The sequence below is a fragment of the Nipponia nippon genome, unplaced genomic scaffold (genome assembly GCF_047370975.1).
Source record: "Nipponia nippon isolate SJK-2023a ecotype South Korea unplaced genomic scaffold, ASM4737097v1 scaffold_46, whole genome shotgun sequence".
Lineage (NCBI taxonomy): Eukaryota > Metazoa > Chordata > Aves > Pelecaniformes > Threskiornithidae > Nipponia > Nipponia nippon.
The window spans coordinates 636,697-659,104 of NW_028262365.1; the positions used below are offsets into that span (position 1 = coordinate 636,697).

Here is a 22,408-nt window from a genome sequence, read left to right on the forward strand (position 1 = left end):
ATGGGCCCCGCGCTGCTCCTGGCCGCCGCCGCCGCCGCCTCCCTGGCGCTGCCGGTTACCGGTACCGGGCCCGGTTCCACCCGGCTCCGGCTCCTCTTCACCCCCCCCCGCTGCCGGTTCCGCTGCTCCGGGGGTCGCTGCTCCCACCTCTGCCAGCGGGGAAACGCCACCGCCCTGGAGAGCGGCCGCCCCCCCGGGGACAGCGGCTTCCGCCTCGGTCAGTGCCGGGGGCCGGTACCGGGGGGGGTCCCGGTACCCGGGGAGGGGGTCCGGTACCCGGGGAGGGGGGTCTGGTACCCGGGGAGGGGGGTCCGGTACCCGGGGAGGGGGTCCGGTATCCGGGGAGGGGGTCCCGGTAACCGGGGAGGGGGTCCCGGTAACCGGGGAGGGGGTCCGGTACCGGGGAGGGGGTCCCGGTAACCGGGGGAGGGGGTCCCGGTACCCGGGGAGGGGGTCCGGTACCCGGGGAGGGGGTCCCGGTACCGGGGGAGGGGGTCCGGTACCCGAAGGGGGGTCCGGTACCCGGGGAGGGGTCCCGGTACCGGGGGAGGGGGTCCGGTACCCGAAGGGGGGTCCGGTACCCGGGGAGGGGGTCCCGGTACCCGAAGGGGGGTCCGGTAAGCGGGGGGGTCCCGGTACCCGGAGGGGGTCCGGTACCCGGGGAGGGGGTCCGGTAACTGGGAAGGAGGTCCCACAAACTGGGGAGGGGGTCCGGTAACCGCGGGGGGGGGGGGGTCCCAGTACCCGGGGGGGGGGGGGGTCCGGTAACTGGGAAGGAGGTCCCACAAACTGGGGAGGGGTCCCGGTACCCGGGGGGGGGTCCGGTACCGGGGGAGGGGGTCCGGGTGGACTGGGAGAGTCTGGGGTGGGGGGGCTCCGGCACCCCAAGGGTGCGGGGGGGGGGCTCGGGGGGATGCGGGGAGTTTTGGGGTGCGGGGGGGGGGTCCTGCACCCCATGGGTGACCCCCCCCCAAACTGGGGGTGCCGCGGGGTGATGGGGGGGGTGCACCTGCTCCCCCCCCCGCCCACCCTGGGGGGTCCCCCAACCCCCCCCCCCCAAGCACCCGCTCCCTCCCACTTGGGGGGGGGGTGGGTGATGGGTGCGGGGGGGGGGGGGTGATGGGTGCTGGTGGGTGGGGCCCCCTCCCACCCACGCGGCGCCGATGACCTCATCGCATCCCGCTTGGAAAACGTCGGGAATTTGGAAAAATAAACAGTGGGGCCCCAAAGAAAAATTGGAAGCCGGAGGCTTGGGTCCCTCCCCGGACGCTTGGGTGCCCCCCCCCATCTGGGTGCCCCCCCCCAACATCTGGGTGCCCCCCCCCATCTGGGTGCCCCCCCCCCAACACCTGGATCCCCTTTTTCCTTGGATATTTAGGATCCGGATGGATTTGGGGGGGGGACGACGACGACCCCCCCCCCCTCCTTTTTTAAACCCGCTCCAGCGTCGTCACCCAGTTTTTAGGGTGGGGGGGGGTCCCCTAATTTTGGGGTGCCCCCCACCCTGACCACCCCCCCCCCCCGGTTTTGCCTTGCAGTCGTCTGCCCGCTGCTGTGCCGGAACGGGGGGGTCTGCGCGCGCCCCGATACCTGCCTGTGTCCCCCCCAATTCAGCGGCAAATTTTGTCACCTCCCCTCTAACGGCACCCGGGGGGGTCCCCAAAACCCGGGGGGGCCCCAAAACCTGAGGGCACCCCAAAATCCGGGGGGACCCCAAAATCCTGGGGGGCCCCAAGCCCTCACCCAATCCGTCTACACCCTGCCCTTGGCCAACTACCGGGAGGAAGAGGATGGTGAGGACCCCCACCCCCTTAATTTGGGAGGGTCAATGGGTGCTGACCCCCCCCCCCAGCACCCATAGCCCCCCCCAGCACCCATAGGACCCCCAACCCCCCCACCACCCCCCAGGTGCCCAGTCTATGGTGAGCATCCATGTGCAGCACCCACCCGAAGCCTCGGTCGCCATCCACCAAGTGGAGCGGGTGCGAGGGGGGGATGAGACCCCCCCAGCACCCACGGCCCCCCCAGCACCCCGACCCCCCCGTCCGGCACCCCTCTACCGCGTCCTGGCGCAGAGCAGCCCCCGGGTGCCCCCCGAGGAGGAGGGTGCTGGGTACGGGTACTGCTTTCGGCAGCTGCGCGGGGCAGAGGTGAGACCCCCGCCCAAGGGTGCTGGGACCGGGGTGCTGGGACGTGGGTGCTGGGACGGGGACGTGGGTGCTGGGATGGGGACGGGGGTGCTGGAAATGGGGACGTGGGTGCTGGGATGGGGACAGAGGTGCTGGGATGGGGACGTGGGTGCTGGCATGGGGACACTGGGATGGGGACGTGGGTGCTGGGAATGGGGACGTGGGTGCTGGCATGGGGACACTGGGATGGGGACGTGGGTGCTGGGAGGGGACGTGGGTGCTGGCATGGGGACACTGGGATGGGGACGGGGGTGCTGGGATGGGGACGTGGGAGCTGGAAATGGGGACGTGGGTGCTGGGATGGGGACGTGGGTGCTGGGAGGGGACGTGGGTGCTGGAAATGGGACGGGGACACCGGGACGGGGACACCGGGACGGGGACACTGGGACGGGGGTGCTGGGATGGGGACGGGGGTCTGGGATGGGGACAGAGCTGCTGGGAATGGGACGTGGGTGCTGGCATGGGGACACTGGGATGGGGACGTGGGTGCTGGGAGGGGACGTGGTTGCTGGGATGGGGACGTGGGTGCTGGAAATGGGATGTGGGTGCTGGGACGGGGACGTGGGTGCTGGGATGGGGACGTGGGTGCTGGCATAGGGACACTGGGATGGGGACGTGGGTGCTGGGAGGGGACGTGGGTGCTGGAAATGGGGACGTGGGTGCTGGCATGGGGACACTGGGATGGGGACGTGGGTGCTGGGATGGGGACAGAGGTGCTGGGAATGGGACGGGGGTGCTGGAAATGGGGACGTGGGTGCTGGCATGGGGACACTGGGACGGGCGCGTGGGTGCTGCCAATGGGGACGTGGGTGCTGGGATGGGGACGTGGGTGTTGGGATGGGGACACTGGGATGGGGACGTGGGTGCTGGGAGAGGGATGGGGGTGCTGGCATGGGGACAGAGGTGCTGGGATGGGGACGTGGGTGCTGGCATGGGGACACTGGGATGGGGATGTAGGTGCTGGGATGGGGACGTGGGTGCTGGGATGGGGACACTGGGATGGGGACGTGGGTGCTGGGATGGGGACGGGGGTGCTGGCATGGGGACAGAGGTGCTGGGATGGGGATGTGGGTGCTGGAAATGGGGACGTGGGTGCTGGGATGGGGACGTGGGTGCTGGGATGGGGACACTGGGATGGGGACGTGGGTGCTGGGATGGGGACGTGGGTGCTGGGATGGAGACAGAGGTGCTGGGAATGGGACGTGGGTGCTGGCATGGGGACACTGGGATGGGGACGTGGGTGCTGGGATGGGGACGTGGTTGCTGGGATGGGGACGTGGGTGCTGGAAATGGGACGTGGGTGCTGGGATGGGGACGTGGGTGCTGGGATGGGGACGGGGGTGCTGGGATGGGGACAGAGGTGCTGGGAATGGGACGTGGGTGCTGGCATGGGGACACTGGGATGGGGACGTGGGTGCTGGGAGGGGGACGGGGGTGCTGGGATGGGGACGGGGGTGCTGGGACGTGGGTGCTGGGATGGGGACGTGGGTGCTGGGATGGGGACAGAGGTGCTGGGAATGGGACGGGGGTGCTGGAAATGGGGACGTGGGTGCTGGCATGGGGACACTGGGATGGGGACGTGGGTGCTGGAAATGGGGACGTGGGTGCTGGGATGGGGACACTGGGATGGGGACGTGGGTGCTGGGATGGGGACGGGGGTGCTGGGATGGGGACGGGGGTGCTGGGACGTGGGTGCTGGGATGGGGACGTGGGTGCTGGGATGGGGACAGAGGTGCTGGGAATGGGACGGGGGTGCTGGAAATGGGGACGTGGGTGCTGGCATGGGGACACTGGGATGGGGACGTGGGTGCTGGAAATGGGGACGTGGGTGCTGGCATGGGGACACTGGGATGGGGACGTGGGTGCTGGAAGGGGATGTGGGTGCTGGGATGGGGACACTGGGATGGAGACAGAGGTGCTGGGAGGGGACGTGGGTGCTGAGATGTGACAAGAGGGGACATGGGTGCTGGGAGGGGGTCTGGGTGCTGGGAGGGGGTGCTGGGAAGGGCCTGGGTGCTGGGGGGGATGCTGGGGGGGGTCTGGGTGTTGGGGGTGGTACTGGGGAGGGGGTCTGGGTGCTGGGGGGGATGCTGGGGGGGTCTGGGTGCTGGGAGGGGGTCTGGGTGCTGTAGGGCGGTGCTGGGAGGGGGTCTGGGTGTTGGGGGGGTACTGGAGGGGGGTCTGGGTGCTGGGGGGGTACTGGGGGAGGTCTGGGTGCTGGGAGGGGGTCTGGGTGTTGGGGGGGATGCTGGGGGGTCTGGGTGCTGGGAGGGGGTCTGGGTGGTGTAGGGGGTGCTGGGGGGGGGTCCAAGGCAGGCTGGCACCCAGACACCGTGCTGGGACGCCATCACCCGTTGGGACCCCACTACCCCCCACCACCCATGGGTGGGGGTCTGGGTGGGGTGCCCCTCCTCCCCCCCCCCCAACTCTCCCCCCCCCCCCCACAGTGCAGCTCCCCCCTCCCCGGGCTCCGCACCCAGGACGTTTGCTGCCGGGGGCCGGCGTGGCCTGGGGGGTCCACGAGTGCCAGCCCTGCGACGGCCACCCCCGTAAGGACACGGGGGGGGGTGGGGGAGGAAAGGGGGGGTGGGGGAGCAAAAGGGGGGGTCTCATCTCTGCCCCCCGCCCCCCAGAGGTGCCCCAGCGGGATGCCCCGTGTCCCCAGGGCTTCCAGCGCATCAATGGCTCCTGCGTGGGTGAGTTTTTTGGGGGGGGGACCGGGGGGGGGATGGGGGAGGGGGGGTTGGGGGGGCTCTGACCCCCCCCCTCCCCCCCCCAGACGTGGATGAGTGCCAGGAGGGGGGGTTCTGCCAGAACGGGCTCTGCACCAACACGCGGGGCAGCTTCGCCTGCCTCTGCCAGCCGGGATTCCTGCTGGATTCGTCCCGTTCCAGCTGCATCTGTGAGAGCCGGGATTGGGATCGCGATGGGGATTGGGGTGGTGATGGGATGGGAATGGGATGGGGATGGGGATTGGGATGGGGATGGCAACGGGAATGGGATGGGGATGGTGACGGGGATTGGGATGGGGATGGGAATGGGATGGATTGGGATTGGGATTGGGATGGGAATGAGATGGGGATGGGGACAAGATGGGGATGGTGATGGGGATTGGGATGGGGATGGGGATGGGAATGGGATGGGGACTGGGATTGGGATGGGGACTGGGATTGGGATGGGGATGGCGATGGGATGGGAATGGGATGGGGATGGGGACAAGATGGGGATGGTGATGGGGATTGGGATGGGGATGGGGATGGGAATGGGATGGGGACTGGGATTGGGATGGGGATGGCGATGGGATGGGGACAAGATGGGGATGGGGATGGGGATTGGGATGGGGATGGGAATGGGATGGATTGGGATGGGGATGGCAATGGGATGGGGATTGGGATGGGGATGGGATTGGGATGGGGATGGGAATGGCGATGGATTGGGGATGGGATGGAGGATGGGGATGGGGATGGGAATGGGATGGAGGATGGGATGGGGATTGGGATGGGGATGGGATGAAGATGAGGATGGCAATGGGATGGGGATGGGAATGGGATGGAGGATGGGGATGGGAATGGGATGGAGGATGGGATGGGGCTTGGGATGGGGATGGGGATGGGGATGGGATGGGATGGGATGGGATGGGATGGGGATGGAGATGGGATGGGGACAGGCCGGGGCCGGGGCTGACCCCTGCGCCCCCCAGCCCACCAGGTGATCTCGGAGGCGCGGGGTCCCTGCTACCGCGTCCTGCGGGACGGCCGCTGCGCCCTCCCCACCCTCCGCAACATCACCCGGCAGATCTGCTGCTGCAGCCGGGTGGGCAAGGCCTGGGGGGGCTCCTGCCTCCGCTGCCCCCCCTTCGGCTCCGGTGAGAACCCCCCATCCCGCTCCGTGCCCCCCAAAGCCCCCCTGGACCCCTGGGTCCCCTCCCCAGACTCCTGGGTCCCCTCCCAGCACTCTGCATCCATAGGGATGCTCCGATCCTGCTCCACGGGGGGTGTTGGGGTGCAGATTTGGGGGTGACACCCCCCCCCCCCCAATTTTCACCCCCCCAATATCTCAGAGGGGTTCAAGGAGATCTGCCCGGCCGGCCCCGGTTACCATTACTCCGCTTCCGACCTTCGTTACAACACCCGTTACCTGGGACAGGATCTGGCCCGCGTCCCCCTCGGACGTCCCCGCGCTGTCACCGCCGCCCCCCCCGCCACCCGTGAGCACCCATGTCCGTCCCGTCCCCCCCGCAGCGCCCCACGCCTGCCGGGGTCACCCTCACCGTCCCCCTCCCCCTGCAGCCCGCTGGCAGGAGGAGCGGCGACCGGGTCCCCTGCCAGTCACCCAGATGCCACCTGTCCCCACGAGGCCGCCGCTGGTCCCCGAGAGGCCACCGCTGGTCCCCGAGAGGCCACCCCCCGCCCCCGAGGTCATCGTGGTGCCACGACCCACCCAGGGGCTGGTGGGACCCTTCCCCACCCGGGAGGGGCCGGGCCCAGGTAGGGGTTTTGGGGGGTCCCGGAGAGGCGGCGGGATGCATTTGCAGGTTTGCAGGCATGCACGGTTGCACGGGCGCGTGGTTGCACGGGTTTGCACAGTTGCACACGTGCCTGGTTGCGTGCGCGCGTGGTTGCGTGCACGCGTGGTTGCAGCTGTGCGCGTGGTTGCGTGCACGCGTGGTTGCAGGTGTGTGCATGCTTGCATGCACGCGTGGCTACACGGTTGCACTTGTGGGTGGTTTCACGCATGCACAAACGGTTCCACGTGTGTGCACGGTTGCACGCGCACGTGCCCAGCCCCCCTCTTCCCCCCCCTTTTTTGCAGCAGCCGTTGGCAACGTCTGCGAGAGGAACCCCCAAATCTGCGGCCCCGGGCGCTGCGTCCCCCGCCAGGGCGGCTACACCTGCCTCTGCCACCCCGGCTTCTGGCTGAGCACCCAGGGCACCCACTGCATCGGTGAGGGCAGCAGGGGCGGGGGTCCAGGCTGGAGGGGGCACGAGGGACCGGGGACGCTGTCCATCTGTCTGTCCGGGCACCCACCTCTCCCTGCACCCACCCACCCGTGCTCTCCCCAGACGTGGACGAGTGCCGGCGCAGCCCCCGACCCTGCCCCAACGGTCGCTGCGAGAACTCGGTGGGGAGTTACCGCTGCCTCTGCTCCCCCGGCTACCGCCCCGGCGCCGCCGGCACCGACTGCCAAGGTCAGCGGGGACCCTGGGTGCCACCCACCCGGACGCCCGGGTCCTCGGGTGGCCTGAGCCCTGCCCGTGTCCCCGCAGACGTGGATGAGTGCGCCCAGAGCCCCTCGCCCTGCGCCCATGGGCGCTGTGAGAACCTGCCCGGTGGCTACCGCTGCGTTTGCCCCGCCGGCTACCGGGGGACGGCGGCGGATGAGCCCTGTGAGGGTGAGTGGGGGGACGGGGGGGGCTGAGCATGGGCCATGGAGGGCGTCACCGTGCCGTCGGGTCACAGTACCGTGGAGTCACAGGGCCGCCACACCACGGCGTCACCGTGCCATGGGGTAACTATGCCATGAGCTCACTGTGCCATGGGGTCACAGTGCCACCAGGCCACCATGCCATGGTGTCACCACCATGCCATGATCTCCCCATGCCATGAGGTCACCACACCACGGGCTCACCACACCACGGGCTCGCAGCACCACAGGGTCACCACACCATGGGCTTGCCACACCACGGGCTCGCAGCACCACAGGGTCACCACACCATGGGCTTGCCACACCACGGGCTCGCAGCACCACGGGCTCGCAGCACCACAGGGTCACCACACCACAGGGTCACTGCACCACGGGCTCACCACACCACGGGGTCACTGCACCACGGGGTCACTGCACCACGGGCTCGCCGCACCACGGGCTCGCCGCACCACGGGCTCACCGCACCACGGGCTCGCCACACCACGGGGTCACCACACCACGGGCTTGCCGCACCACGGGCTCGCCGCACCACGGGGTCACCACACCACGGGGTCACCGTGCCGATACCTGACCCCTCCATCCCACGCAGACATCGACGAGTGCGAGAACCACCTGGCCTGCCCCGGCCAAGAGTGCGTCAACACCCCAGGCTCCTTCCAGTGCCAACCCTGCCGCGAAGGCTTCCAGCTCCACCGCGGGCGCTGTGCAGGTACCCCCACCCCGTCCCTCTGCCAAGAGGCACCACCAAATCCTACCGGGGACCCCCCTGTAACCCTCCTGTCCCCCAGATGTGGACGAGTGTGCGGTGGGCTCCCCCTGCGGCCCCCACGGCCGCTGCGCCAACACCGAGGGCTCCTTCCGCTGCGAGTGCCGGCACGGTTACCGAGCGGGCGCCGGCGGCGCGCCATGCGCAGGTGAGTGGGGACCCTCGCGGTGGCACCGTGTCTCCATCAGCCGCCCTGACGGCATCGCGCGCCCGCAGACGTCAACGAGTGCTTGGAGGGCGACTTCTGCTTCCCCCACGGCGAGTGCCTCAACACCGAGGGCTCCTACACCTGCCTCTGCGCCCAGGGCTACGTCAGCACCCCCCAGGGCACCGCCTGCGCCGGTGGGCGACACCCCGCGCCCCTGCCCATCCCAGGCCCCATTTCTGTCATGGTCCCATGCCCATCCCAGTCCCTCTGCCCATCCCAGTCCCCGTGTCCCCATGCCCGTCCCAGTCCCCATGTCTCCGTGCCCATCCCAGTCCCTCTGCCCATCCCAGTTCCCGTGTCCCCATGCCCATCCTGGTCCCCATGCCCATCCTGGTCTCCTGTACCCATCCTGGTCCCCATGTCCCCATACCCACCCCAGTCCCTTTACCCATCCCGGTCCCTCTGTCCATCCCAGTCCCCATGCCCATCCTGGTCTCCTGTACCCATCCCAGTCTCCATGTCCCCATACCCATCCCAGTCCCTTTGCCCATCCCAGTCCCTCTGCCCATCCCAGTCCCCGTGTCCCTGTGCCCATCCTGGTCCCTGTGCCCATCCTGGTCCCCGTGTCCCCATACCCATCCCTGTCCCTGTGTCCCTGTACCCATCCCAGTCCCTGTGCCAGTCCCAGTCCCCGTGTCCCTGTACCCATCCCGGTCCCCGTGCCCATCCCGGTCCCTCTCATGCCCGCCGTCACCCCGTGGCCCCTGGCAGACGTGGACGAGTGCCAGCGCGGGGGCGTCTGTGAGGGCGGCCGCTGCGCCAACACCGACGGCTCCTTCGAGTGCCACTGCCCGGCGGGTTTCCGCACTGACACCGACAAGGCCCTGTGCCAAGGTGAGGGGCCGCGGCTGTGCCGGGGAGGGGACGGGTGCTGCCAGGGCCGTGGGGATGGCATGGAGGGTGGCCTGTCCCCACAGACGTGGACGAGTGCCAGGAGTACGGTGCCAGCCTCTGCGGTGCCCAGCGCTGCGACAACATCCCCGGTTCCTACCGCTGCGTCACCGACTGCCAGCCCGGCTACCGAGCCGGTGACAGCGGGGACTGCGTCGGTGAGTGCCGGGAGGTACTGGGACGGGCACAGGGACCGGGATGGGCATGGGAACCAGGGTGGACATGGGGAGCGGGGTGGGCACGGGGCTGCTCCTGGCCTGGGACCGGGGGGTCCGCGGTGTCCCCAGCCTGCCGTGCCCCCCGGCCGGACCCGGGGTGTCCCCCCTGTCCCCGCAGACGTGGACGAGTGCCAGGAGTACGGTGCCAGCCTCTGCGGTGCCCAGCGCTGTGACAACGTCCCCGGCTCCTACCGCTGCGTCACCGACTGCCAGCCCGGTTACCGGGTTGGTGACGGCGGGGACTGCGTCGGTGAGTGCTGGGGCAGGCAGGGGGCCATGCCATGGCGGTCGGGGGCACCATGCCCTGGGGGACATCAAGATCCATGCCATGGGGTGCAGAGGGACCATGGGGGACAGCAAGGACCATGCCATGGGGTGTAGAGGGGCAGAGGGACCATGTCATGGGGTACAGGGTTGCAGAAGACCATGGGGACATCAAGGACCATGCCATGGGGTGCAGAGGGACCATGGGGGACAGCAAGGACCATGCCACGGGGTAGAGAGGACCAAAGGGACGCTGTTATGGGGCGCAGGGTTGCAGAAGACCATGGGGACATCAAGGACCATGCCATGGGGTGCAGAAGGACCATGGGGGACATCAAGGACCATGCCATGGGGTGTAGAGGGGCAGAGGGACCATGTTATGGGGTACAGGGTTGCAGAAGACCATGGGGACATCAAGGACCATGCCATGGGGTGCAGAAGGACCATGGGGACATCAAGGACCATGCCATGGGGTGCAGAGGGACCATGGGGGACAGCAAGGACCATGCCACGGGGCACAGGGCTACCGAGGGACCACCCCACACCAGGGGTGGGGGTCACCCACCATGGACAACCCCTGCCCCCAACCCCAAACCACCTTCACCCCCTTCCGCAGACGTGGACGAGTGCTCCAACGGGACCTTGTGCGGAGCCCACGCCACTTGCCACAACCTCCCCGGCTCTTTCCAGTGCGCCTGCGACCCGGGCTACGAAACCGCCCGCCATGGCCACCACTGCGTGGGTACGGCCAGGACCTGGGTGGGTCGGGGGGACAACACGACCTGTGGGGACCCCCCCCCCCCCAAAAATCTCATTTCTTGTAGACGTGGACGAATGCGAGACGTTACGGGGGGTCTGCGGGGCCGAACGCTGCGAGAACGTCGAAGGCTCCTTCCTCTGCCTCTGCCCCGACAGCCGGGATGAATTCGACCCCGTGACGGGGCGTTGCGGCCCCCCCCCTGCCCCCCAAAACCCCCTCCGGCCCCCCGGCACGGCCGCCTGCTTCAGCAAAGCTTGTGGGGTGCTGGCACCCAACGTCACCCAGCAGCAATGCTGCTGCAGCCTGGGCTGGACTTGGGGCACCCAGTGCCCTGCCCGGCCCTGCCCGGCCCCCGGCACCGGTAGGACCCCCCCCTCCCCCGTCCTCGAAGCCCCCCCCCTCGGTTGGGGGGGTTCAGCCCTCGGCGTGGGCACCCTGGCGTCGTCCTGGGCTTGTCTTGGGGGGGGGACGTAGGGGCAGGAGGGGGCGTACAGGCAGGGGAGGGGGTGTACAGGCAGGGGAGGGGGAGAACAGGGAGGGGAGGGGGTGTACGGGGCCAGGATGGGGTGTACAGGCAGGGGACGGGGTGTATGAGCAGAGGACGGGGCGTACAGGCAGGGATTGGGGTGTACGGGCAGGGGATGGGGTGTACGGGCAGGGGATGGGGTGTATAGGGCCAGGATGGGGTGTACGGGCAGGGGATGGGGTGTACGGGCAGGGATTGGGGCATACAGGCAGGAGATGGGGCGTACAGGCAGGGAATGTGGTGTACGGGGCCAGGATGGGGCGTACGGGCAGGGGACGGGGTGTATGAGCAGAGGACAGGGTGTACAGGCAGAGATTGGGGCGTACAGGCAGGGGATGGGGTGTACGGGCAGGGAATGTGGTGTTCGGGGTCAGGACGGGGTGTACGGGCAGGGGACGGGGTGTACGGGCAGGACCCATGTTGGTGACGGCCCCGTCCCCCCAATCCAGAGGATCACCTCGCCATCTGCCCGCACGGGCAGGGCCGAGCCGCCGACGGTCCCCAGGGCTCCCCGACAGGTAGGTGCCACCCACGGCCGGGCCCGGCGCCCGCTGGGGTCCCCCCCCGTCCCCCGGGGACCCCCTGACGCTGCCCGTACCCCCAGACGTGGATGAGTGCCGGCTCTTCGGGCCCCAGCTCTGCCGGGGGGGGGTTTGCCTCAACGCCAGCCCCGGCTTCAGCTGCTACTGCCCCAGCGGCTACTACTACGAGCAGGAGCATCTGCAGTGCGTGGGTGAGGTCCCCCTGCCTGCACCCCTGCCTGCACCCCTGCCTCTGCCCTGACCACCTACCGGCACCCTGACCCCCCCCCCCTCCCGTCTGCATCCCAACCCCTGCCCGCGCCCTGATCCCCTGCCCGCACCCTAATCCCCTGCCTGCACCCCTGCCTGTACCCTGACCACCTACCGCCACCCTGCCCCCATACCCTGAGCCCTGCCTTCACCCTCACCTCTGCCTGCACCCTGCCTGCATTCTGAACCCCTGCCTGCACCCCAGTCCCTGCCTGCACCCCAGCCCTTGCCTGCACCCCAGCCCCTGCCTGCACTCTGACCCCCCTGCCTCCACCCCAGCCCTTGCCTGTACCCCGACCCCTGCCTGCACCCGTCCCTGCCTGCACCCTGACCACCTGCCTGCGCCCCAGCCCTTGCCTGCATTCCAATCCCTGCCTGCACCCCAGTCCTTGCCTGCACCCTGACCCCTGCCTGCACCCTGACCCCTGCCTGCACCCCAACCCCCTGCCTGCACCCCAGCCCTTGCCTGCACCCTGACCCCTGCCTGCACCCTGACCCCTCCCTGCACCCTGACCACCTGCCTGCACCCCAGCCCTTGCCTGCACCCTGACCCCTGCCTGCACCCTGACCCCTCCCTGCACCCTGACCACCTGCCTGCACCCCAGCCCTTGCCTGCATTCCAATCTCTGCCTGCACCCCAACCCCCTGCCTGCACCCCAGCCCTTGCCTGTACCCTGACCCCTGCCTGCACCCCAACCCCCTGCCTGCACCCCAGCCCTTGCCTGCACCCTGACCCCCTGCCTGCACCCTGACCACCTGCCTGCACCCCAGCCCCTGCCTGCACTCTGACCCCTGCCTGCACCCCAGCCCCTGCCTGCACTCTCACCCCCCTGCCTGCCCCCTGCCTGCCCCCTGCCTGACGCCTGCCTTCCCCCCTGCCCAGACAACGACGAGTGCGGGGCGGAGGAGGCCGAGCCCTGCCTGGGGGGCCGCTGCGTCAACACGGTGGGCTCCTACTACTGCTCCTGCCCCCCGCCACTGGTCCTGGACGGGTCCCAGCGCCGCTGCGTGGCCAACGACACCCACCTGGGTGAGGGTCCCACCCATGGGTGGGGTGGGGGTGGGGGGGGGTCCCTAAGGGCCCCTGCCTGATGGTGCCCCCCCCCAGATGCCGCCCAAGCCGTGTGCTGGCAGGAGGTGGGGGTCGACCTGGTGTGCGGCAGACCCCGGCTGGACAGGCAGGTCACCTACACCGAGTGCTGCTGCCTGTACGGGCAGGCCTGGGGCATGGACTGCGCCCTCTGCCCTGCCCGCCACTCAGGTGACCCCCCCAACCCCCCCCCCGCACCCCCAAATCCACCCCCTTCCCCGGGAGGGGTGCTGCGTCGGCATCGTCCCCTCCCTGCAATGGGGGGTGCTGGGGTGGGGACCCCCTGCACCCCCGAAACGGGGACCCCCTGCACCCCATTGACCCCCCCAGCAATGTGGGGACCCCCCTGTATCCCCAAAATGGGGACCCCCTGCCCCCATTGACCCCATGGCAATGCGGGGACCCCTGCACCCCCATAGTGGGGACCCCCTGCCCCCATTGACCCCTCCCAGCAATGTGGGGACCCCCTGCACCCCATTGGCCCCATGGCAATGGGGGACCCCCTGCACCCCCAAAACGGGGACCCCCTGCACCCCATTGACCCCCCCAGCAATGTGGGGACCCCCTGCACCCCCAAAACGGGGACCCCCTGCCCCCATTGACCCCCCCCAGCAATGTGGGGACCCCCTGCACCCCCACTGACCCCCCCAGTGATGGAGGGTCCCTTATAGCCCCCCAAAAATGGGGGGACCCCTTGTAGCCCCCCCCCCATGATGGGGACCCCTCCAGCCCTTGGGTGATTGGGGGGGGGGGGGGTCCCTTACAGCCCCTCAGTTACGGGGGGACCCCTGGTAGCCCCCCCCAATTTATGGGGACCCCTTTGCATCCCCACAGCCCCCCAAGGATGGGGGGGCCCTTTGTAGCCCCCCCCCCCAATTTACGGGGACCCTTTTGCATCCCTACAGCCCCCCAAGGATGGGGGGGGGCCTTATGGCCCCCCTAATTATTCCGGGGGTCCCTTGCCCCCCCTCCAGGGATTGGGGGACACCCCCCCCCATGATGGGGGTCCCCCAAAACCACCTTCTCCTTCTACCCCCCTCCCCAGATGACTTCGAGTTCCTCTGCAACGTCCTGCGCCCCCCAGCTACGGCCCCCCCGCGCCCCCCCGCCTACGAGTACGCCCCCGACTTCCCCCCCCCTTCCGGCCTCCCCTACGGCCCCGAGGTTTTTGGGGGGCCCCGCCTCGCCCCCCCCGCTCTCCGCTCCGACTACGACCCCTACGGCTTTGGGGGGGCGGCGGGGGGTTACGACCCCCGGGGGGAGCCGCTCTACGCCCCCCCCCGCTATGAGGGGGAGGATTTTGAGGACCCCCGGCGCCCCGGCACCCATCGGCCTCGGGGACCCCGTTACGAGCCCCCGGACCCCCACCCTTGGTCCTACCAACCCCACGGGACCGGGGCCTTCATCGAGGAGCCGGAGGAGGAGGAGGAGGAGGAGGAGGAGGAGGAAGGTGAGTTTTTGGGGTGGGGGGGGCACGGGGGGGGTGGGGGGTGATGGGATCCCCCCCCCACCCACCCGCCCGTTGCAGGGGGGGACGAGGAGTGCGGGGTGCTGAGCGGGTGCAGGAACGGGCGCTGCGTACGGGTGCCCGACGGCTTCACCTGCGACTGCGACCCGGGGTACCGGCTGGACCCCGCGCGGCTGGACTGCGTCGGTGAGACCCCCCCCCCGACCCCCCCCGGCACCCCGACCCCCCCCGGCACCCGGACCCCCTCCCCAGCACCCAGACCCCCTCCTGGGCACCCTGACCCCCTCCTGGGCACCCTGACCCCCTCCCTGGCACCCAGACCCCTTCCCCAGCACCCGGATGCCCTCCCCAGCACCCAGACCCCCTCCCTGGCACCCAAACCCCCTCCCCAGCACCCAGACCCCCTCCCTGGCACCCAGACCCCTTCCCCAGCACCCGGACCCCTTCCCCAGCACCCAGACCCCCTCCTGGGCACCCAAACCCCCTCCCCAGCACCCAGACCCCCTCCTGGGCACCCAGACCCTCTGCCCAGTACCCAGACCCCCTCCTGGGCACCCAGACCCCCTCCCCAGCACGAAAACCCCCTCCCCAGCACCCAGACCCCTTCCTGGGCACCCTGACCCCCTCCCCAGCATCCAGACCCCCTCCTGGGCACCCAGACCCTCTGCCCAGTACCCAGACCCCCTCCTGGGCACCCAGACCCCCTCCCTGGGCACCCAAACCCTTTCCCCAGCACCCAGACCCCTTCCTGGGCACCCAGACCCCCTCCCCAGCACGAAACCCCCTCCCCAGCACCCAGACCCCTTCCTGGGCACCCTGACCCCCTCCCCAGCATCCAGACCCCCTCCTGGGCACCCAGACCCTCTGCCCAGTACCCAGACCCCCTCCTGGGCACCCAGACCCCCTCCCCAGCACCCAGACCCCCTCCCCAGCACCCAGACCCCCTCCCTGGCACCCACACCCCTTCCCCAGCCCCCGGACGCCCTCCCCAGCCCCCAGCCCCCCTCCCTGGCACCCAAACCCCCTCCCCAGCACCCAGACCCCCTCCCTGGCACCCAGACCCCTTCCTGGGCACCCAGACCCCCTCCCCAGCACCCAGACCCCCTCCTGGGCACCCTGACCCCCCTCCCCAGCACCCAGACCCCCTCCCTGGTACCCAGACCCCTTCCCCAGCACCCAGACCCCCTCCCCAGCACCCAGACCCCCTCCTGGGCACCCAAACCCCCTCCCCAGCACCCAGACCCCCTCCTGGGCACCCAGACCCCCTGCCCAGCACCCAGACCCCCTCCTGGGCACCCAAACCCCCTCCTGGGCACCCAGACCCCCACCCCCCCCCAGCACCCAGACCCCCTGCCCAGCACCCAGACCCCCTGCCCAGCACCCGGACCCCCTCCCCGGCACCCTGACCCCTTCCTGGGCACCCTGACCCCCTCCCCGGCACCCAGACCCCCTCCTGGGCACCCTGACCCCCTCCCCCCAGCACCCAGACCCCCTCCCCAGCACCCTGACCCCCCCCCCCCCAGCACCCAAACCTCAGACACCCATCTCACCCCCTCTCTCCCCGCCCCCCCCCCCCCCCCAGACGTGGACGAGTGCTCGCAGGCAGCTGCCTGCCTGCCCGGCCGCTGCCTGAACACCCCCGGCTCCTTCCGCTGCCTGTGCCCCCCGGCCACGGCCTGGCGCTGCGCCCCCCCGCTGCCTGCCCGCGCGCCCCCGCGCCTGACGACCCCCCCATATTTATTGTGTGTGTATATATATATATATATATATATGTATAGGATCCGGGGGGGGGCCCATTCTGCCCCCCCCCCGAGACCATAGGGGGGCACCCATGGGTGGCCCCGCTGGCGCCTGGCTGTGGGCCCCCCCCGGTGTCGGGGTGCTGTGGTAGCGCGTCCCCGGGGGGGGTGGGGACCCCCCTACACCCATTTTTACAAAATAAAGGTTTTCTATAAAATGAGGGTGCTGGGGGGTGGGTTCATCCCCCCCCCCATTTTTTTGGGGGGGGCTATTTGGGTGCCCCCCACCCCCAGGGGTGCTGGGACCCCATGGGGTTGGGTCCCATATGGTGCTGGTGCCCCCCCCCCGGCGCTACGACCCCCCCTCCATGGGACTGGGACCCCCCTTGAGACTGGGACCCCCCCTGCCATGGGATTGGGGACCCCCTGGAACTTGGGGACCCCCCCATGGGATTGGGACCCCCCGGCACTGGGACCCCCCACCTTGGGACCCCCCCCATGGCCTTGAGACCCCCCCCCCATGGGCTTGGGACCCTCCCCACGATCTTGGGACCCCCTGGCACTGCGACCCCCCCACCTTGGGACCCCCCCATGGGATTGGGACCCCCCCACCTTGGGACGCCCTGGCACCGTGACCCCCCCACCTTGGGACCCCCCTTGGGATTGGGACACCCCCCCCTTGAGACCCCCCCCCCTTGGGATTGGGATCCCCCCCCCACCTTGGGACCCCCCTTGGGATTGGGATCCCCCCCCACCTTGGGACCCCCCTTGGGATTGCCCCCCCCCACCTTGGGATCCCCTCCTTGGGATTGGGACCCCCCCCCATGGAACTGGGACCCCCCAGGATCGGGACCTGCCTTGCACTGGGACCCCCCTCCCTGAGACTGGGGACCCCCCCCCCAAATGCCCCCCCCCCACCCAGCGACACCCCAAAAACGGGCGGTTGCCATCGGAAACCACCCCCCTCCCCAACCCATGGGGTGAACACGGCACCTGCGTTGGGCACCCTTTTATTGCCCCCCGCGGTGTCCCCCGTCCCCACCCAAGGGTGCTACCCACTGACGGCGTCCCGTCCCCCCCGCGCCCCCCAACGCCCCTCCCCCTCCCCTCCACCAACCCGGCCCCTTCCTCCGCCGCCGAGGCGCCGCCGGCGATGCCGTAGAGCTCGGCCAAGCGACGGAAGCTCTGCGCCAACAGCAGGACGCCCGTCAACCCCAGCAGCAGATACGCTGGCGGGACAAGGCGTCAGCAACCCAACCGAGACCCAAGACCCCCCCCCCCCCTCCCCCCCAAATTTGAGGGTCCCGACCCCCCCCCCCCCCCCAAATTTCACTCACCGGCGACGGCCACTTGGTAGAGTTGTCTCCACGGTTGACCGGCTTCCTCGGCCGGGACGAGGTCTCCCAAGCCGATGGTGCCGAGAGAGATGACGCAAAAGTAGACGGCGTCCAAGTAGGACCAGGTGCCTTCCAGGAGGTAGAACCCGGCGGCGGGGAGAAGCACCAAGACCCCCAAAGCGACCCCCGCCGTGACGCCCAAGTGGGTACGGGCGGCCCCGCGCCGGCTGTAGCCCCAACGCGCCTGTAGGTACAACCGGGGCCGGTCGATCAAGGGAACCGTCAAGCGCCGAACGGTCGCCGTCAACGTCAACATGGTGATGGGGACGCCCACCACGGCGTAGGCCATGCAGAAGGCTTTGCCGGCCGCCGAGAGGGGGGCCACCGAGCCGTAGCCTGGTGGGGAGGGGGGGAGAGGGGGGGTTAGTGGGTGCCCCCCACCCATACCCCACCCCAGGGGTCTTGGAGGGGGTGTTTGGGGGGTGGGGGCTGAGGTGGGGGTCTTGGGGTGCAAGGGGGTCCCAGGGATCCTGGGGTGCGGGGGGGGTCCTGGGTGCAGGGGGGTCCTGGGGTCCCTGGGGTGCAGGGAGGTCCTGGGTGCAGGGGGGTCCTGGGGGTCCTGAGGTGCAGGGGGGCCTGGGGTGCAGGGGGGTCCCGGGGTCCCTGGGGTGTGGGGGTCCTGGGGTGCAGGGGGGTCCTGGGTGAAGGGGGTCCTGGGGTCCCTGGGGTGCGGGGGTATCCTGGGGTGCAGGGGGGCTCTGGGGTGCCTGGGGTGCACAGGGCGCCTGGGGTCCCTGGGGTGCGGGGGGGTCCTGGGGTGCGGGGGGGTCCCGGGGTCCCTGGGGTGCAGGGGTGTCCTGGGTGCAGGGGGGTCCTGGGGGTCCTGAGGTGCGGGGGGGTCCTGGGGTGCAGGGGGTCCCGGGGTCCCTGGGGTGCAGGGGGGTCCTGGGTGCAGGGGGGTCCTGGGGGTCCTGAGGTGCAGGGGGGCCTGGGGATCCTGGGGGTCCCGGGGTCCCTGGGGTGTGGGGGGGTCCCGGGGTGCAGGGGTGTCCTGGGTGCAGGGGGGTCCTGGGGGTCCTGAGGTGCGGGGGGGTCCTGGGGTGCAGGGGGGCTCTGGGGTGCCTGGGGTGCACAGGGCGCCTGGGGTCCCTGGGGTGCGGGGGGGTCCTGGGGTGCAGGGGGGTCCCGGGGTCCCTGGGGTGCAGGGGTGTCCTGGGTGCAGGGGGTCCTGGGGGTCCTGAGGTGCAGGGGGGCCTGGGGTGCAGGGGGGTCCCGGGGTCCCTGGGGTGTGGGGGTCCTGGGGTGCAGGGGGGTCCTGGGTGAAGGGGGGTCCTGGGGTCCCTGGGGTGCGGGGGTATCCTGGGGTGCAGGGGGCTCTGGGGTGCCTGGGGTGCACAGGGCGCCTGGGGTCCCTGGGGTGCGGGGGGGTCCTGGGGTGCAGGGGGGTCCCGGGGTCCCTGGGGTGCAGGGGTGTCCTGGGTGCAGGGGGGTCCTGGGGGTCCTGAGGTGCGGGGGGTCCTGGGGTGCAGGGGGGTCCTGGGTGAAGGGGGGTCCTGGGGTCCCTGGGGTGCGGGGGGGCTCTGGGGTGCAGGGGGGTCCTGGGGATCCTGGGGGTCCCGGGGTCCCTGGGGTGCAGGGGGGTCCCGGGGGTCGCGGGGGTCCCGGTGCAAACGGGGGTCGCGGGGGCCCGGGGGTGCCGGGGGGTGCCGGTGCCGGGGGGTCCCAGCCCTCCCGCGGGTGCCGCCCTTACCCACGGTGGTGAGGAGGGTGGTGACGAAGAGGAAGGCGGTGGCGAGGTCCCACTCGGAGCCGTTGGGGGCCCGGGGGGCCCGGGGGGGGCCGGGGGTCCCCTCCAGCGCCCGCAGCCCCAGGGCCCCCAGCAGCAGCAGCCCCGCGTAAGCCAGCGCCAGCAGCGCCGCGCCGCGCCCCATGGCCCCGCGCCCCTCACCGCCGCCTCCGGTCCCCGCGCCCCTGAACCGGGGCCCCCGGTCCCGGCCCCCCCCCCCCCCCCCCGCCCCGCGCCCTTCCCCGCAGCCTCTGGGCGGCCCCGGGAGCGGCCCCCGCCCCGCGCCCATCGCCGCGGCCTCCGGTCGCTCCCCGCCCCGTCCCCGGGCTCCTGCGCCCATCGCCGCGGCCTCCGGTCACACCGGGACCCGCCCCGTCGCGGGGGAGTGGGTGCAACTGGGGTGACCAGTAACAGGGGGGAACTGGTGGGACCAGTAACGGGGGGGAACTGGTGGGACCAGTAACGGGGGGAACTGGGGTGACCAGTAACAGGGGGGAACTGGGGGGACCAGGAAAGGGGGGGAACTGGTGGGACCAGGAACGGGGAGGGACTGGGGGGACTGGTAACAGGGGGAACTGGGGTGACCAGTAACAGGGGGGAACTGGTGGGACTGGTAACGGGGGGAACTGGGGTGACTGGTAACAGGGGGGACTGGGAACTGGGGTGCAACTGGGGTGACCAGTAACAGGGGGAACTGGGGTGACTGGTGACAGGGGGAACTGGTGGGACCAGTAATGGGGGGAACTGGGAATTGAGGTGCAACTGGGGTGACCAGTAACGGGGGGGAACTGGGGTGACTGGTAACGGGGGGAACTGGGGTGACCAGTAACAGGGGGGAACTGGTGGGACCAGTAACGGGGGGGAACTGGGGTGACCAGTAACAGGGGGGACTGGGAATTGGGGTGCAACTGGTGGGACCAGTAACAGGGGGGAACTGGGGCGACTGGTAATGGGGGGGACTGGGGTGACTGGTAACAGGGGGAACTGGTGGGACCAGTAACGGTGGGGAACTGGGAATTGAGGTGCAACTGGGGTGACTGGTAACGGGGGGAACTGGGGTCACCAGTAACAGGGGGAACTGGTGGGACCAGTAACGGGGGGAACTGGGGTGACTGGTAATGGGGGGAACTGGGGTGACCAGTAACAGGGGGAACTGGTGGGACCAGTAACGGGGGGAACTGGGGTGACTGATAACAGGGGGGAACTGGTGGGACCAGTAACGGGGGGAACTGGGGTGACCAGTAACAGGGGGAACTGGTGGGACCAGTAACGGGGGGGAACTGGGGTGACTGATAACAGGGGGGAACTGGTGGGACCAGTAACGGGGGAACTGGGGTGACTGATAACAGGGGGAACTGGTGGGACCAGTAACGGGGGGAACTGGGAACTGAGGTGCAACTGGTGGGACCAGTAACGGGGGGAACTGGGGTGACTGGTAACGGGGGAACTGGGGTGACCAGTAACAGGGGGAACTGGTGGGACCAGTAACGGGGGGAACTGGGGTGACCAGTAACAGGGGGAACTGGTGGGACCAGTAACGGGGGGAACTGGGGTGACCAGTAACAGGGGGAACTGGGGTGACTGGTAACAGGGGGAACTGGTGGGACCAGTAATGGGGGTGCAACTGGGGTGACCAGTAATGGGGGGAAACTGGGGCATTGGGGTGCAACTGGGGTGGCCAGTACTGGGGGAGCTGGGGTGACCAGTAATAGGGGGTTACTGGGGTGACTGGTAACAGGGGGGAACTGGGGAACTGGTGGGACTGGTAATGGGGGGTAACTGGGAATTGGGGTGCAACTGAGGTGCCCAGTAAAGGGGGGCAACTGGGGTGACCAGTAACAAGGGGAAACTGGGGTGACCAGTAATGGGGTGTAACTGGGGTGTTGGAGTGCAACTGGGGTGACCAGTAACAGGGGGGAACTGGGATGACCAGTAATGGGGGGGTAACTGGGGTGGCTGGTAACAGGGGGGAACTGGGGTGACCAGTACTGGGGTGCAACTGGGCCATTGGGATCCTACTGGGCTGTGCAGCATTGGCGTGCAACCGGGGTGCCCGATACTGGGGTGCGACTGGGGTGCCCAGTACTGGGGTGGGACTGGGGGGACTGGGCGGCAGGCAGCAGGCCGCGGCGGGCCGGAGGGAGGGAGGGAGGGACGGACGGACGGGGTGTCCGTCTGTCCCCCCCCCCGCCAGCGCCCGGGCCGGTCACGGGAGCGTCACGCGCTCCCACGGGACCCGCGGTTTCCTCCCGCCGCCGCAGTGACGTCACGGGGGGGTGACGAGGACGTGGGGGGCCCTGCCCGGCCTCCGGGGGGGCTGGGGGACGGGGCACCGCGGGGACACCGCGGGGACACCCTGGGGACACCCTGGGGACGCCACGGCCACCGTGGCCCTGGGGACACCCTGGGGACGGCATGGCCCTGGGGACACCGTGGCCACCATGGCCCTGGGGACACCGTGGGGACACCATGGGGACACCATGGCCCTGGGGACACCACGGCCACCACAGCCCTGGGGACACCCTGGGGACACCATGGCCCTGGGGACACCATGGCCACCATGGCCCTGGGGACACCGTGGGAACACCACAGCCCTGGGGACACCACGGCCACCACAGCCCTGGGGACACCGTGGCCATCATGGCCCTGGGGACACCCTGGGGACGGCATGGCCCTGGGGACACCGTGGCCACCATGGCCCTGGGGACACCGTGGGGACACCATGGGGACACCATGGCCCTGGGGACACCACGGGCACCACAGCCCTGGGGACACCCTGGGGACACCACAGCCCTGGGGACACCACAGCCCTGGGGACACCATGGCCACCACAGCCCTGGGGACACCGTGGCCATCATGGCCCTGGGGACACCCTGGGGACACCACAGCCCTGGGGACACCACGGCCACCACAGCCCTGGGGACACCACAGCCCTGGGGACACCACGGCC

At 70.3% G+C, this 22,408-nt stretch overlaps 2 protein-coding genes across 2 annotated transcripts; one reads left to right on the forward strand and one right to left on the reverse strand.

Moving 5' to 3' along the window:
• Positions 1 to 16,556, forward strand: LTBP4 (latent transforming growth factor beta binding protein 4). The gene is made up of 27 exons (XM_087729649.1): positions 1 to 217; positions 1,737 to 1,793; positions 2,001 to 2,150; positions 4,637 to 4,738; positions 4,823 to 4,885; positions 4,969 to 5,091; positions 5,890 to 6,054; positions 6,250 to 6,396; positions 6,479 to 6,676; positions 7,002 to 7,133; positions 7,253 to 7,378; positions 7,457 to 7,582; positions 8,204 to 8,323; positions 8,403 to 8,528; positions 8,597 to 8,722; positions 9,300 to 9,422; positions 9,506 to 9,637; positions 9,816 to 9,947; positions 10,578 to 10,703; positions 10,786 to 11,082; positions 11,697 to 11,765; positions 11,852 to 11,980; positions 12,922 to 13,068; positions 13,147 to 13,299; positions 14,174 to 14,578; positions 14,657 to 14,782; positions 16,179 to 16,556. Exons 1-27 carry the CDS (start codon positions 1 to 3, stop codon positions 16,415 to 16,417), a joined length of 4,056 nt encoding a protein of 1,351 aa, XP_087585775.1. The 3' UTR covers positions 16,418 to 16,556.
• On the reverse strand, positions 16,528 to 19,659 carry KCNK6 (potassium two pore domain channel subfamily K member 6). Its single transcript, XM_087729651.1, has 4 exons — positions 19,423 to 19,659; positions 17,673 to 18,068; positions 17,449 to 17,564; positions 16,528 to 16,545 (listed from the first exon to the last, which is right to left on the reverse strand). The coding sequence occupies exons 1-4, from the start codon at positions 19,601 to 19,603 to the stop codon at positions 16,528 to 16,530; spliced, it is 711 nt and encodes a 236-aa protein (XP_087585777.1). The 5' UTR covers positions 19,604 to 19,659.
• Between the last annotated feature and the right edge of the window lie 2,749 nt (positions 19,660 to 22,408).